The following is a 16,966-nucleotide window of genomic DNA, read 5'->3' on the forward strand; positions in this document are numbered from 1 at the left end:
TAAGGTGATGTCATTTCTGCGCTTCAGTTTCCCTGTGCATATGCCAGTTTCTGCGGGAGCCTGTTGGCGCATGGAGAATCAAGTTATTAATCCAGCTGATGGTGCCACCCAGAAAAATCTGCCTGTTTTGCTGTGGAGGAGTGTCTAGCATTGTATTAGCTCCAGCGACATTCAACATTCCCAGATTCTCAGCTGCTGCGGCCAGTTGCGCACCTGGCCGGAATATTTTTTTAAAGTATTCCAGCACATACCTATCCTGCACCAGCAGTGGCGGTGACTTCCTGCTCGCTACCCAACCAGCCAAATGAGGAATCGGGAGGGCTGCAAGGGCCTGTTCTGGGGGGGTACACTGAGCTTGTCTCTAGGTGGCCCTGCACTCTCGGGAGGGAAACAGGAAACCACTGGTGACTGAATTGTCAGCGGCTCCTTCCAAGACGCTTCAACACACTGTATCACACCAAATCTCCAGGAGGGGAGGCGAAACAAAGGTTGGTTGAGCCAGATGAGCCTGGCTGTAAAAGCCTTCGTAAAGCATTAAAGGTGAACATCTTGGTAGTATATTGGGTGGAGAAAGCCTTACATGATCTGCCACCTTGGCCATAACCTTCAGGAAATTTGAAGTGAACTGAAGTTGGCAGTGGATTTCTGAAGGTCAGCAATTTTTCAGACACAGAGGAGAGGTTGTCATCATTGTCCACTAGTGAAGCCACTTGGAGACTCTCAGCCAAGGCATTCAGTTGTAGCAGCTTCATCCGGCCCACTAGTGAAGCCGTGATCTCTTCTTTGCCGCAGAGATCAATAATGAGCTCTGGTTTGCTAATGTTGCAGCGGAGTAAGATATCAGCAGCCGAGGCTTCAAAGTGTAACAGTCCTGCTAAATGTGACTTTATATTATATGGCTCCTTTTTCCCAACTGCTTGAAGTACCTGCACAAGCACAGTAGAGGTAACACATGGCTATGATTTGCATGACTCTGTATTGTGCATGAGCTGCACACATGCACATCTTTTTGGCTGCAGCAGAAGGTCCTGATTTAATTGCAGACCAGGATATAAATACAATACAGCCAATAGCAAACCCAGCAGTAACTTAAGGCAGGTGAAAGGGCAAATAGACACATCCAACGACTGATAGGTGGTTTGAATGACCAATTAAATGATTGATTTTAATAACTGTAGAAGTCCAGTCACTGGCGGCGCTAACAAGCTGCTTTCACTTCCTGGCATGAGGTACCAGCATGCACTATTGCAGAACTAAATCTTGGTTACCAGCTAAAGAACACTGCATCTTTATAACATGGTTTCAAAGACACATGTTATATAATAATTCCACAAGACCATCAGAGCTATTTTACGGAGCCTATATTGAGTTGAATCAAAATAAAGAAATTGACAAAATAAGTAAAAATTAGTCAATTAATTCAATGAGGTGTGCTTTGAATTCATGACAAAAATGAACCATGGGCAAATTAACCTAATTGATTATATTATTTTATATTAGCACTGATAAATGATGCAAAAAACACTTCATATCAGCCCAGTGTGTTCAGATAGATTAAACACCTTGAACTTGTATCTGACATATTCTGTGACACATAACCTCTCTCATGTATAGTATTTTGTATAAACCCAACACCACCCAGTATAGGCGCGTGATATTCTAAGATGTTCCTGGTCAACGGCTGATGGAAGATGAGTAAACTGGATTGTCATATGATAGGTCACATGCCACATAAAACTGTGAACATCCCATCTCCAACATCTTAATATGCTCATAAATTACTTCTGACAGGTTGAGTGAGTTGTACTACCATGCAGCCTGCTCAGTATAGCAAGTTTAATCACTATGTAACACCTTATTCTGGGGCTTTGAGGCAGAAAAAAGATATGTAGTTGATCTTCATTACACCCCAGCTCTTTACAAAATAGTTTTAATTAGCACCAAACCGCACAAGCTTGGTTTGTCATTACAGCAACTAAATCACTGCCATTATCATAATCAACATTTTGCTTTTCAAAGTGGTACTGTGTAGTAACCGAAGAATAATGCTGAACATGCTTTAATTACAATTGTGGTGAGTGTGCTCTTCCTATGACTACAAATTGCATTTGATTGTTTTTTTAATCACGTGATTTGCTCTGAAAAGCTGCTCGTCAGAATTTTACATTTTGAGCTAAACAGACTTTTAATGCTGCACTGTTTTTTAGTTTAAGGATTGCTTAAACTTGTTCTGTGTACTTGGCGTCTGACAGCGCTAAGCGAACAGCCTCCTTGCTGTGAGAGTTGGTTTTTATGGGTTTCATGTGGCCTGAACTGCATGCTGCTAATGTGACCGGCACTGAAATACAGCACGGGACAGTATACTCATAGACTGAGAGCATCATAAAAATGATTAAAAGCAAGCCACTACTAAGGGCATGTTCAGAAAGTATGTAGCTATCTCGGGAGTCGCTATCGATGCTGAGCATGTGCAGTTGCTAGTTTACTTAATGGTTTTCTTAATATGGTTTTATTACCAAACTTTCCTCAGTTACAGAGAGATATTATTTTTTCCAATGTATATTTTTCATCAGTATTACAAAATTCACAAACAAATAAATAGATAAATCAGGTATTGGGCATTGTTGCAGAAGATATCAACAAGAAAATGTGTGTGACAGGAAAGCATTTACATTAAAAAAAGAAGCTTTTCTGTGATTAAAAATTATATTATAGCCATGAAATCATCAAAGCACTTTTCATTGTTGTTTACATATCTTATGTTTGGCAATTAGCTATACTGTATGCGTGTGGGATAAAACTGAATTATGAATGTTAATAAAATATTTAGATTTACTAACTTTCAGAAATGTAGTTTGCATAGGATTTGGTGACAACACATTTTAGTTGTTAACTAGAAATGTTGTCACTAGTCACAACTGTTGCAATTTTGAAGTCTTTTGGGTTAAATTGTAAAAACTTTAAATTTAACACTAACACAAAATATTGACAAAATTGCACACTTGTGTAAACAATAGGGCAGCATAATTGGGAAACTATTGACATAACATACAACTAAAATGCAGTACAAATCAGAGCACCTTCTAAAAACGGAGTACCTCAATTGTGTTTATAGGAAAACACCTTTCACAGTTTGCCACTTAAATGAGTGTCATCTTTGGACTATAGTTAAGAGTGAATCAGCCAAAGGATTAGCGTTAAAGACTGTAGCTGAAGCTTAATACCTAACACCTCCATCGAAGACTGGTGCTTTATGTAAGATGAATGATGAACTTACCTCCGTACTCCTCTGATCCTCTTGAGTGGTGCTGCTTCTCAGTCTGATATTTGAGTGTTGCCTCCCTGGTCCACAAGCTATTAAATCCTTACAGGAATGCCAATGACTCCGCGACAAGCACCCACGTTGTCAGACGTGTTGCCTGCCAAGAAAGGGGATTGCTTTTTTGTTTTTGGCATAAATCACAACCTCTAGCAAGGGGGAGGAGGGAAAGCCAAGGTTGGCTACAAGCCTCACAGTGGGATGACTGTGACTGTGGCTTCTTGTTGTATGAGATTCCTCAGGAGTTATGGTCAAAATGAGATTAATTTTTTTTCCTGGAAATGGAATTAAGCCAAAAACCCTCTATTGTCCTGTCCTGTTTGAAATTGTACTATATGTTTAATATGTACTATAATAGTCCCACACTGTGATTGGTTCTGTATCCTGATCCCTTCATGTTATCAATTGAAATTTTGCAGATTACTTTAACTCATTTCGCAGGGCATACTTTAAATGTGGATATCAGGTATAATTTTGAGTCAAACCAACACAAAGTCTGTGTTTGATCTTTCTGTTAGAATGTCAGTATTGTTTTACTTAAATTGTGGCGCTGAAAGTAAGAACAAGTTTGTGTCAAAACTTAGTGTTGACAGCTAAGTATGCTCGAGGTGACACTCTTGTGATTTTACAAGAACAACAAAACATTAAATTCATGTTAATGTTAAAGTGCACTTAATGTGACTCCTATTGACACCAACTAAAAATACAATGTGTTTATTGGGGGTCTCTGAGTAGTCTGGAAAAACAACTGTAAATGAGGCCAAGATTCTTGAAAAATTGTGAAGTGTGCCACTGCCACAGACTTGTCTGTGGAAATTAGATATTTATCATCTTCGAATTAATGTTACCTAAGGCTACAGTACCTTTTAAGTAGGACTTGTAATTAAAAAAACACATCTACATCCTTGATGTATAAGTTATGTTTTTCCAGCCAAAATATTGTTCACTAATCATCATCATGTTTGACAGGTAAATCCACAATAAAAAAACCCAAATGAAATATACATTTAAACAATTATTTTACATACCCATTTGTTTTAATACACAAGTAATCTGCCTATCTCTGTCTTTGAACATGGAGCATCACATATGGCTATATTATGGTGAGACCTCACCAATAACAACGCTGTAGGGCCAATTCTTTCCTACTTCAGGTGTTGGCCAACAATAATCTGTCAAGTATTAATGACTGCACTGTTCTTATGGAGTTTAAACCTATTCAAAGCTAAGTGCCAGGTGTATTTGATGGTGCTTTGTAAGTGGTATTAGGCTAAAAGACTATGGTTTATCTGAAACTCATTTAAATGTAAATATGCCTCAGCAAAGGGCTTACTAATATATGTTATGCTTCAAGGTGTTCTTTAATAGAGAAGCCCCACTATTGACGTGAGAAAACCACAAACAACACCTGCACATCCCCAAATCAGTTTTGTGTAAAGAGAAGGAGGACTGAGTGATATTTTGAGTAGCTGTCAGTGCATATCATCACATCAGACTAAAACAGTAGCTTTTATTGATCCCCCTTCAACTTTTCTCTATAAATATGCTTATTGTTTTGCAGTTTCTCTGCAGAGTTACGCTGCTACAGGTCACTTTGTTTAAAAGTTGAATTAACCAGTTATTCATTAAAATAAATGTAATAGTCACAATGATATCACTGTTTCTCTAAATCAATACCACTTGTATGTAACACTCACAGGTAATTATTTTAAAGTTGCTTTATAGCCACATCAGCCTCATAATAGGAATAAAAACAATTATATATAATTCTTAATTTAATGTTATAGTTAACAAGGACTTTGTTTGAAATGACACAGAATAATTGTTTTCCACAAGGTAAAATGTACAGTTCTGTTGAATAACACTGACCACCTTGAAGTATTTGCTGACATGTTAGAAGTCACAGTCTGGCTGCTGGCACCACAACACAGTTATTGTAGCCTTAGTAATAACTGAGCTATGCTGAGTTTGAGCACGATTGTGTGTGTGTGTGTGTGGATATTTCAAGCCATGTAATAAAAGCAGATGTGTGGCGCGGGGAGTATGACTGTTCACAGGCATGGGAAACTGATATGAGAGGCTTGATATTCTTGAAGGCATTTATTACAAAGGGTCACTGAAGTCAAGTGCTTTGAATTCTTCTCCACCCAAAACAATGACAAAACTCACTGAACATTAAATAACCCAATACAATGTGGGCAAAGATAACTCCATCTGTGTCTGGGTAGACTTGTTTTTGTTCATTTTCATATGTATTTTTATTGGAAAGTGCACTGCATTGACACATTTTGTTTGTTTCTAATTGAACTACACTAAAACGTTATCATTTAATGGTGAAAAATATCCTTGTTGTGAGAGGAAGATGGTGTCCTTCTATTTTTCTATTTTAATATTTCTAATGATTTTTCTAACCCCTAACCCATCACCTCAAAAATAATTTGTAAAAGTTATTTACTTGGTTGGATTGCTTACAGAGTTTCATATGTCAAAGACTAGTACAATAAACTTCCTGTGAAGAGTGTCAACAAAACAACAGAATGCCATGTGGCTACTGATAATATTTGTGTGCCCGAGAACTCTACAGAGGAACATAGACAGTTATTTTGAAAGGTTGCACTTCATGTCATGCACATGAAATTTTATCATTTATGACTTTCCATAATAGACTCTCAATATCCCCTGAAAGCCTGCAACCACATGCCCGCAGTAAAAGAGAAATTTGAAGCCATGTGACAGTTGGCAAAGCGGAAGCAGTACACGCAAAGTTGGAAATTGACCGGCTCAATAAATTCCTCAGAGTATGCCAGGACTAAACTGAATCTGACGGCAGCAAAGATACTTCATAGTTTATCATGGGTTTATAGTATATAGATATAAATAAAATAAAATAAATATATTAGAATAGAATTATGTATGGTTTGATTTTACGTGAATGTAACAGATATAGGCAGAGGCAAGGTCAGTGCCTGAGTCTGTGTATAGATATTTAGGAACAGAAACAGTGGCTGGGACAGTTTGTTTACCCACCACTGTGGTCCAGATGGAAAATCTCAACAATTTTTGGATGAATTGCCACCATTTTGGAGATTCATCCTGTATTCCCCAGAGGGTTAAACCTACTAACTTTTCCTCTAGCCATGACATTGACATTTTTGGTTTTGATATTTCATGATAGCTGTAGGATGTATTGCCATGAAGTAATAAATTGGCATTAAAGTTTGTTCGGATTGTTGTGATTACCAGATGATGGATCCTTATGACTGTGTTGATCCCCTGACTTTTTCCTCTAGTGCCACCATGAGGTTGGTATTTGTAGTTCTGGCTGAAGATGTCTGGGCAACTATTGGATGCATTGCAATGAAATCAGAGACATTTTATGTTCCCCTCTGACACATGTTATGCTCATTTATGTTCCCCTTAGGATATCGTGATTTCCTTTTCCTTTTCCATAATTTGTCAAATAATTTGGTTCATAATGACACTCTCATCAGCCTTAGTTGTACTTTTTGATTACATGCTAAACTGTGAAAGTGAACCTGGAAAACAATACCTTCCAAACATTGGCATAAGCGCTGTCATAGTGAGCATTCAGATGTTAGCATTTAGCTCAAAACACTGCAATCACAGCCTCATAGATCTGCCATTGTGTCCGTTACAGTATAAACCAGGCTCATGATTGAGTTTAGGTTAAAGATCAGCAAAGACAGTCCACTGTTGAACAGATAGGATTTATTTACATTTTGGCATAATGATTTATCAAACACACACTGAAACATACTCAATTATAGCCATATTATCATCAATTTTCAATAAGGTATTACTAGAGAAGCCAGCAAATTGTATGTCTTATTCAGAAAACAGCAGAGGAAATGAACTATAATCACAGCTAAGATAAATAAAGGTAAAAAATGAGCAGGTGCGGATGCAAGCCTCTGCATATCAATAATGTTGTATCTCAATGTCCCTAATCAGCACCCAATAGTTAAACTGTGATAATTTTCACTCAAATACAACCAAATCTGTTTCACATTTGTAATTAGTGCTTTATAACAATTTTATATTTTCTGTCTATTTTTTCTTTCCATCTGCCTTATTTTTTTTTCTTTCCAGTTTATTCTAATATATGACTACAATAATTCATTTAAAAAATGACACCACTGTTCAGATTGATAAGCCATTTATATGTCATTCAATAAATGGAACGGGTGTCTTCAGAAGTTCAGGACCACTGCATTATCCTAATCTGAAGGAGAAAGAGGAAGTAAAGACAGCTGTTAAAGCATACCTTATAGCCATAGGAACATATTTTAAGATTTTAACAATTAACTGTGAACGAGTTTTTACCTTTGACAACAAGTTTAGTTGAACACTCTACTCTGCCCAGAGAGTTTTCTGCAATGACTGTGTAATCTCCACTGTCCTTCGGCCCAACTTTGAGTATCACCATGGAGCAGACCCCACATGTGTTAGTGATGTAGTAGTTAGTGTTGGTGTTAAGGCTGATGTTATCTTTGTACCATGTAACATGGGGTTTGGGGTTTCCTTTCACAGCACAACTCATGTAGCACTCATAGCTTTCTGGACTGTTGTGCATTTTTAGCGGAACAGAGAAAGATGGAAGTGCCTCGAAACTGCAGTCCTTCGTGGCTGGAAGACTCAAAGAAAATGTTTCTGGAAGGATACAAGCAAAAGGAGAGAAATGTTAAAAGGGTGTAATACATTATGACGGATACATTTTTCAATGTTACATTCTCTTTCACTGTCTGTTAATTGAGTCATTTATCTCCCATTATTGTCCATATTGGAAACCTTTACATAAAATACTTAGACTCATAGGTCAGTCTCTAAATGCTTTGCTCATTGCATAAATAATCCTGACTGATTTGTACTCAGCTACACCTAACCCTGCTTGATGCCTTTTACTATACATAATGTCTGATGTCAACTTTTATTTTAATTGTTGATTCATTTCTCAATTATTTTTATTGTATTTGATTACTCCATTAAATTTACTCTATAAAGACTAAAAAAAAAAAAAATTTAACCATACGTTCTTAGAGCCCAAAGTATCGCATTCACATGTCTTGTTCTGTCTGACAGCCCAAAATCAAAAGATATTAAATTTAAAATGATATAAAACAAACATAAGCAGCATACTTTCACTAAACAGACTGAAACCAGCACATGTTTGGCCTTTTTTTCTTAATAACTGACTGAAACAATTAATCAATTATCAAATTATTTCAGGTTAAAGGTTCCCTCCAGACATGATTTAAGATCTGTAAAAGCAGGCTGCTTGGAATAATACTTTATCTCTGAAATTCTTTTTTTTCTGCAAAAGACATCAATGACCTTGGTAAAATACTTAAACTGTGCTCAGACAGAATAAAAAGCAAAGTTTTGCCTTGTGATACTGGTGTGAGTTTTACCACTGGACCATTTGTGTTTATTGGCTCCAAACAGCCAAAATACCTTACTTAGCTGTTCTGCTGTAAGTTAGTTAGCATGTCTATGGGAGTGTATTTGTGTTCAGTTTAGCCTCTCTCTCTTCCTTAAAGTCTCTCTTTTTTCCTCCTCTCCTCTCTGTACATTCATAAAGCAGTGCAATATTGCTTAAGTTGAAACATTTTCAACTCATATGGAATGTGTATTCACATTGTCTTAGGTGAATTGCCTCTGCACTGATTTCATATGCAACCACACCACATGGAAAATTCACTTCATGTTCTGTCTGAACAGACTATTACTGTAGAATTACATCTACTCCTGCCTCATTGAAAAATCCAGAATCTGTTATGAATCTATACAAGATGTCTCCTACTTCATTGTCAGGCTTCCAGTTTTCACATCACACAACTAGTTGGGATGTCACAAATCATGCAATTGAATCCAGATTTAAGGTGAAAACAGAGAAACTTCCCTGTTTGAGCAGATGAATGTTAAAACAGCCTTTTCCTATCAAACTCTGAACATACATGATTCTGCAAAGGGAAGCTAGAACATTCCAGTGAAGTTTCAATATTTTTGAGTGGAGGGTCTGTCGCCTATCCACAAGTTTTTTCAACTGTAAATGACAGACTTTAAAAATCCTGTTTTTAAACCTGCCTTTCATCCTCTTCACTTCCCAGGTTGGTGACTCAGAGGGTATGGAAAGCCCCATGTCATTCTTGGCATAGACCCGGAACTTATACTGCCTTCCTGGCATGATATTGATGGCAGTGAACTTGTTATTGAAGAGATGGTCAGCCACAGTTTGCCAAGTGCGCTTAACCGAGTCGCGCTTAGTGATCGTGTAGTGAAGTCTGTCGTCTTTCTTCTCATCTGGTGATGGTTCCCAAGAGACCGTCACTGTTCCTGACACATTCTCGTCTAGCTCCACAGGGCCTGGAGGCTTGGGGTCATCTAGAAAGAGGTAAGATAAGATTATTAGTGTCTTCTTCTTCTTATACATTTATGCTGACTACATTGAGAATGCCTGCATACTGAATCTGGCTTTTTTTTTTCTCCCAAAGTTGGAATTCATAAGCCCAAAGTATACACAGAACATAGTATAATCTAAATTCCTTTGTAAACAGAAAATAACATAACATATTTAAAACCCATCAATTGTTATTTCTGATAATATGACAACCCTTTTTGTCTTTTCTAAAAACTTGATGAACATTTATTTCACTGTACCTGTGACTCGTATCTCAACACTGGAGGTCTCCTGACCAACAAGATTCTTCACAATGATTGTGTAGATCCCAGTGTCCTGACGCTCTGATGCAGGGATCATTAACTGCGATGATGTGTCTGAATTGCTCACTGTCACATGTTTGGGTACAGGCACGCCATCCTTGAGCCATGTAATAAGTGGTATTGGAGAGGCCTGTAAACAACAGGAGATACAGGGCTAACATGTTGTTGGTTTATCTTTTTGTAGAGTGTCTAATCTGCCATTTTAGATGACCTTGTGTTTTTACACTCACACATTTTTGTATGACTATTATACTGAACCTGAAAGTTGAAGTTGACCCGCGCAGAGTTTCCAGCTCTCATTACTATGAAGTTCTTTATTTTTCTGTCAGTGAAATGAGGTCTCACTGTAACAATGCGGGAAGAGTTTTAGACAGATATACATACATTTTTTAAGCCAACTTTTATTCAACAATCTGCACATATTATCACAGCACTACAGATTCATACTATTTTTGGACAGTAATATCCCTCCCATTATCTCCCCATAGTCTGCCAGAATTCCAAAATTAATGAGAATAAGTGATCAATTGAAATTAAAATGTATCAGATTTCTGACTGCATTAGTTGACTCACCTGGTGGAGGCATTGCAATGATGTAGTTGTCCAACTCTTGAGGCTCACCGTCTCCACCCTCATTAGTGGCTATGACTCTTACCCAGTACATGGCCATAGACTTCAGACCCATAATAGTATAGGAGGACATAATGATAGCATTGGTGTTACAACGACTCCACTCTGGATTTTCTGCTGGTCTGAGCTCCACAAAATATCCTTTGGCCTCATCTTGGACCCCTTCCTCCTCCGTGGGTTTGGTCCACCCCAGTGACAAGGTGGTGTATGTTGAGTCAGTCACCTTCAAGTCGATAACTTTTCCAGGGGGCTCTGAAATTGATGTAGATCAGAACGTTACACTGAGATTTTTTCAGCATTAACATACAAAATATTTGATGTTGGCCTATTACTCACTCTTTGGATCTCTTGCAAACACAAATTCAGATGGTGTACTTGGCTCTCCCGCACCAGAAATGTTGATAGCCGATACACGGAACTCATACTCGATGCCTTCAACAACATCCTTGACTGCATACTTTTTCTCTGTTGGCATTTTAACAAATATGTATAAGACATTAAAACATAACTTTTGTTTCTTAAAAATAAACCACATTTCACTAAAGAAAGTGTAAACATTATCCATATAATTGTGGATATCATCAAAATGGCTCTACCTTTAATGGGCTCATCTGGGGGGTTGACCTGGCCCCACAGATTACTGCCGTTCTTGCGTTTCTCCACATTGTATCCCAAAATGTTGGTTCCCCCAGTATTAGAAGGTGCAAACCAAGCAAGATTGATACAGTCCTTGAAAGCACTAACAATTTTTAGTGCAGTAGGAGCTCCAGGGTATGCTAAAAGAAAGATACAGTATTGAATACAGAAATACAGAAATCATTTTTAACTGGCTCAATACCTTAGTAGATGTTCTGCTAAGACAACTCACCTTTTGTCCCTGCCTGAATATCATCGGTCTCCATCATTTCACTGATGCCTTGTTCAGTTTCAGCCCTGATATGATAGCAGTACTTTCTGCCATGATCCACATCAGTGTCCCTGTATTTAGCCTCTGGGCCAATTTTTCCCAATTTCTTCCAGCTGTTTCGTCCAATTTGCTGGCGCTCCATGATGTAGTCGGTTATAGGGGAGCCTCCATTGTCTTTGGGAGGCCTCCATTTGAACTCAATGCAAGATGAAGAACTTTCAATAATATCCACAGGGCCTAGTGGTGGTGTTGGTCTATCTGCAGTCAGAAAAAAGAATAAACCCTGTTCATATCCATGTGTTACATAATGTATTTATTCAAATTCAGAACATATAGTCCTTAAAAAACCTTACCTAATACAATGAGCTGGGAGATGGCCTCAATTGTTCCACATTCATTTTTAATCTTAATCTTTAATTCTCCTGTGATTTTGCGCGGGCACTTTATTAGCAGCAGGCGGCTATGTGAGGAAGACTTCTCGATCCTGGTGTGGCTGTCTTCTAACAACTCTTCGCCATCATGGAACCACTGTATCTTCATGGGTTCCCGTCCAACAAAAGGCATCTTGAAGGCTGCATCTTTCCCACTTTTGATAATAATAGGTTTTATGAACTCAGCGAGGTCATCTGGGTTGATTCTTGGAGGATCTAGTTAAAGAACAAACATCTTGTCATATTGGCACTTAGTGACTGAGCACACAGATATTGTGATACACAAGTAAGTGAAAGTTGAGGTGAAATTTCTCTAATCTATTCAGATTTAAATACCTTCAACCTTCAGTATAGCTTCTGTTTTACGCCCATCAGCTTCATATCGGTACTTTGCTGAATCATCTTCTGTGCAGTTTTTGACAATTAGTTTGCGATAAGTCCCATCTTTAACAATACAGATATCATCTGTAGCTGTTATCTGAAATGCACACAAACAAACAGATCAAGTAAATGTCTGACAGGTAAAGGTAAAAGCTATTAATCTATCAACTCTTATGTTCCTCACCTCCTGCCCATCTTTGTACCAGACTCCTTCGCAGTCCTCACTGCTCAGTTTGCAGACCAGTTCAGCATCAGTACCGATGATAGCAGTTACATCGGACAGCCCACTGGTGAAGTACACTCCTGGGTCTAAAATACATTCATATTGATAACTAGAAACAGAAATATATGAATATTGTAGCACAAAACATAGCATATGCTCTGATGTGTCTCACCAATGACAGTATCAGGGACAAGTGGGCCTGCTCTCACTCGCTTTCTTTTTTCTTGAGCAGGCTCATCTTCAGTATCTTCTTCATTAGCTTTATCTTCTGATGATTTAGCCTCAGCTGAACCTGGCACGTTTCCCTCCTGTTCACCGTCTTCCTCATCCTCTTCTGTATCTTCTTCTTCCTCTCCATCCTCTGTCACACTTGCTTCCCCTGCTTTTCCCTTTGCTTTTCCCTTGGTCTCTCCCTTTGCCTTTGCCTTGGCCTTCGCTTTTGCTTTAGCTTCTGCTTTAGCTTTAGCTCTAGCCTCTGCTTCTGCTTTAGCTTTAGCTTCTGCCTTTGCTTTAGCTTCTGCTTCTGATGCTGCTTTCTCAGCTGCATCAGCCGCAGCCCGTGCCTTTGCCTTTTCAATCAGATGATCTCTCTCAATTTGAACCTTTGCCTGTTGCTCCTGAGCAATCCTCAAAAGCTCTTCTCCACCACCACCAGCTCGGGTTGTCTTACGAGCTTTCTTCTTTCCAGCCGTGGCTGGATCTTTGTCAACTAATAAAAAATACACAGTACTGGGTTATTTTTAATACTTTATAGGACATTTTTAGTATTTGACATATAATTTTGACTTATTTAAACAGTACCTTCCACTAGAAGCCAGGCATTGCAGGATGATTGTCCAGCCACAGCTGCATAAATTCCTTTGTCCAATGGCATACAGTCCTTCACCACCAATGTGTGAATCAGCTTGTCCTCTGACACAACAATGTCATATTTTTCCCCTTGCTCCAGTACTGTATTCCTTCCCATCCACTTAATCTTGTTCAAGGGCTGTGATACGACACACTCAAACACAGCGTCTTCTCTTTCCTCTGGTTTCACATCTTGAATCTTGACCAAGAACTCTACAGGTGGAACTACATGAAATATAACATTTTAGCACATCATTACCGAGTTATCACAGGATTTGGCATTTTCTGTCACAGGACAACCCATGTGGCAATCATAACTCATGACTGTTAAATGGCATTGTTTACATGTTACAGTAAAATATGTAGACAATTAATTTGCTTCATCGTCTTACGTTTTAAGTCTGTTGAGAAGATCTTAATTCCATCAACTTCCACTTGGTATAATCCTGCATCCTCTGGATCAACACCATTGATGCTGAACACAAACCTCTTCCCCACTCGTTTTAATCCGTGTTTTACCTCTGTGTCGATGTCAAATGGAACCATAACTCCATCCTGTTCAAACATAAGTACTTGTAAAGGTTAAATATGTAGCATATACAGCATTTTTGTGCACATACAGTAGATATGTAATATGATTTTCAGTGCTTTTGTGTAATTTTGCTCAGATTTAAAATTAAACATCTCACCTTGTATAGGAAAATTTTGCTGGTAGGGTCTTTGAGTGACATTTCAATTTCAAACTCTGCAGCACCGTCTTCTTTCATTTCGATGGGCTTTAGGTTGCATAGTCTCTCAACAACCTGTAGCAATCAGAATCAGGTAAAAAATACTTTTAACACTGTGAAAATGTTGTTTTCTTGTATGTAGTTTGTATTCCTTGTAAGTATCGTATTCCGCTATATTCCTGTCTTTTAGATGTTTAATGGTGTAGTTTATTCATATTGAAACATGAAGTTGAAAAAGACCTTTTCTTGCTCTTGCTCCCTTTCTATCTTTTTTTCATTTAGTTTCTTTAGCATCCCGCGAAAATCAGTGACGCCATACTGGGCACAGATGCTCTCGTAATCTTTTTTGTCAGCACTCATCAACAGGTCCCAAAACTTGTCATCAATTTCTGGTTTTGTTTCTTCTTTAGAATCCATGTCAACCCTCCAAAGAGAAACAAAATCATGAAGTATGAAACACATTCAGTTCATACTGTACATGGATAGGCAAAAGCAAAACAAAACAAACAAAAAAGTAAAACGTAAAGCAAACAAATATTAGCTTGCTACTTACATGGTTTTTAAGGCCTTTTTGAAGTCCTCAGGTGTTTCTCGGACAGCTACAACACAACCAGTGACATGGTTACAATTTTCACTCAATGACTGATTCTGCATTTTTATAAGTGAAATTTAGGCTGTGTACCTGTTCTTGATTCTTGCATGGCTCTGCTCTTTTTATAGCCAACTAAAATGGAAGTAATTAAAGTTAAGTGGGACAAATTTACTTTTTTAAAGAATCAATTTTGAATATATAATGGAAAGAAGTAAGTAACATACCTTCAATAACATTTAAGACAGCTGTTACAACAGCTTTTCCATATTCATTTTTGGCATAACACTTGTAGGTGTCTGCTTGTTCCACCGATACATCTGGTATCTATGAGAATACATGATTCAATTCAATTCAGTGTAATCAATATTTTTGCACGACTTTTCTATTGATTATTCTGGCTGATCCATTGATTTATCAGTCTTGTTTATAGTTTAGTTATTTGAATAAGCTTTCCTTGTATGACATTATCATTGACCTCACCTGTAGCTGGTATTCACCGCTGGTTTGATCATGGATAACTTGGTACCTTTCTTCAGTAATTTCTCCATCATTTCTGGCCCAGCTTACAGTTGGTGTTGGTTTGCCAGTTATTATTGCTCTGAAAACTCCATGTTTTCCTACAGAAAGGATAAAGAATAAACAGTTACGGTATTTACCTTCTATTAACATTATAATATGATTAGCGGTGGTATTTTACCTTCTTGAATAGTCAAAGCAATAGGTTTCCTAGTGAAATCTGGGGTGGTCATGCCTTCAGGTAGTTCTTCCACATACTGGGTGATCATAACTCCAGGCACCTTTGACTTCTTTCTAATTTTCACTGTTGTTAAATGAGATAAAGTGTATTATTCATTGAAAAACTTGTGAAGAATTGTATTAATTGAAAGAGCTAGATACTATGTTTCAGAAAATGCTATAGTGTATTCAATCAGTTTTTTTGGCAGTAATTAAAAATAAAAGGTGAGTCATCAAATTTTACAGTTACTTACCCTGCCCTGGAGCAGTTGGCTCCTCATCCTTAGCTTTACGTATCTTAAACATCTTGATTTAGTAAACAGCTGCTCCGAAAACACAAACAATAAACAAAAATAAGACACACTAAAGACCCCACAGTTACATTTTCAATTAATAAGTTTGGTTTGGATCCAATATATTTAAGCCAAACTTATGCAAGTTGCTTTGGTTTTTACTTGAGGATTGTCAGACTGGATAAGCTGCAACGATGAATCATTTAGTAAGTCGATTTAATCGAATAATGTATATTTCGATAACTTATTTTAATTTTTTTTTTTACAAAGAAAATAAATGCTAAAATTCTGTGGTTCCAGTTTCTTAAATCTGAATATTTTCTGGTTTCTTTAGTTTTAAGTTATGATAAACTGAATATTTTGGTTTGGGAATATCTAGGTTGCATCCTTGGCTTTGGGAAATATTGACTGACATTTTAAAGACCAAGAGACTAATCAGTTAATAAAGACAATATTCAACAGATGAATTGATCCTCTCATAACAATGCACAGCATATCCTGGAATGTACAGTATTCTTGAGATGTTAGCATGGCCTGACCACTGTTGGTAAATATGAGAATCACCATCTGTCCAGCACAAAATTAATCTCTTCCAGATTATTTGTATGGTGTAATGATTATCATAGCTAATTTAATTTCTTTTTTTTGACAATTTAATTTATTATCATTATAAATTAAAGCCCATCCTTGGAGGGACTAAAGATGTAATGGGACATAGTTTATTCACCCCTCCAATTACAAAAAAAGGGGAAATTGTGGCTTTTGTTGTGTTTTGGGAAGTCATGATTGAAAATTGAGGGAAATATCTATATTTCAGGAAACTGCTGCAAGGATCTCTGAACAAGTAACCCTATCTGTACTATAAATGAAGGATTCCTGTGATCACAAAATGCTTAACATGCTCTGCATAGATTCCTGTAAGTGACCGGCCTAATTTTGCCGTCAGTAGGTCACATACCTCATAAAACTATCCATCATGATTCCGGATATGACGTCAAGTGGTTGGCTGCAAATGCTACAAGACTCATAACTATCTTTGCACTCAGGTTTTATTTTCTTTTAAGCTCTGAATTATTGAAAGAAAATGGTGAAAATATAATAAAATAATAAGTTACCATTGGCAAATATTGGTCAGTT

General features: G+C 37.5%; 1 protein-coding gene across 1 annotated transcript; it reads right to left on the bottom strand.

The window, feature by feature from the left end:
• Positions 1 to 7,031: 7,031 nt before the first annotated feature.
• On the bottom strand, positions 7,032 to 15,842 carry LOC133977712 (immunoglobulin-like and fibronectin type III domain-containing protein 1). Its single transcript, XM_062415967.1, has 21 exons — positions 15,791 to 15,842; positions 15,499 to 15,621; positions 15,282 to 15,418; positions 15,026 to 15,125; positions 14,892 to 14,933; positions 14,763 to 14,799; positions 14,450 to 14,633; positions 14,171 to 14,284; positions 13,874 to 14,036; positions 13,434 to 13,706; positions 12,594 to 12,718; positions 12,365 to 12,506; positions 11,951 to 12,244; positions 11,287 to 11,466; positions 11,027 to 11,155; positions 10,634 to 10,942; positions 10,319 to 10,404; positions 9,998 to 10,190; positions 9,425 to 9,721; positions 7,664 to 7,990; positions 7,032 to 7,562 (listed from the first exon to the last, which is right to left on the bottom strand). Exons 1-21 carry the CDS (start codon positions 15,840 to 15,842, stop codon positions 7,558 to 7,560), a joined length of 3,312 nt encoding a protein of 1,103 aa, XP_062271951.1. The 3' UTR covers positions 7,032 to 7,557.
• Positions 15,843 to 16,966: the final 1,124 nt, after the last annotated feature.

This window comes from Scomber scombrus, chromosome 3, assembly GCF_963691925.1.
Source record: "Scomber scombrus chromosome 3, fScoSco1.1, whole genome shotgun sequence".
NCBI lineage: Eukaryota > Metazoa > Chordata > Actinopteri > Scombriformes > Scombridae > Scomber > Scomber scombrus.

Excerpts from the sequence above, each read along its gene's own strand:
- LOC133977712 (XM_062415967.1), bottom strand. The coding sequence starts at position 15,842 with ATGTTTAAGATACGTAAAGCTAAGGATGAGGAGCCAACTGCTCCAGGG. Across the intron at positions 12,719-13,433 it reads TGCCTGGCTTCTAGTGGAAG|ACCCAGGAGTGTACTTCACC; the intron begins GTACTGTTTAAA and ends AATGTATTTTAG. Across the intron at positions 9,722-9,997 it reads TGTTGAGATACGAGTCACAG|ATGACCCCAAGCCTCCAGGC; the intron begins GTACAGTGAAAT and ends ACCTCTTTCTAG.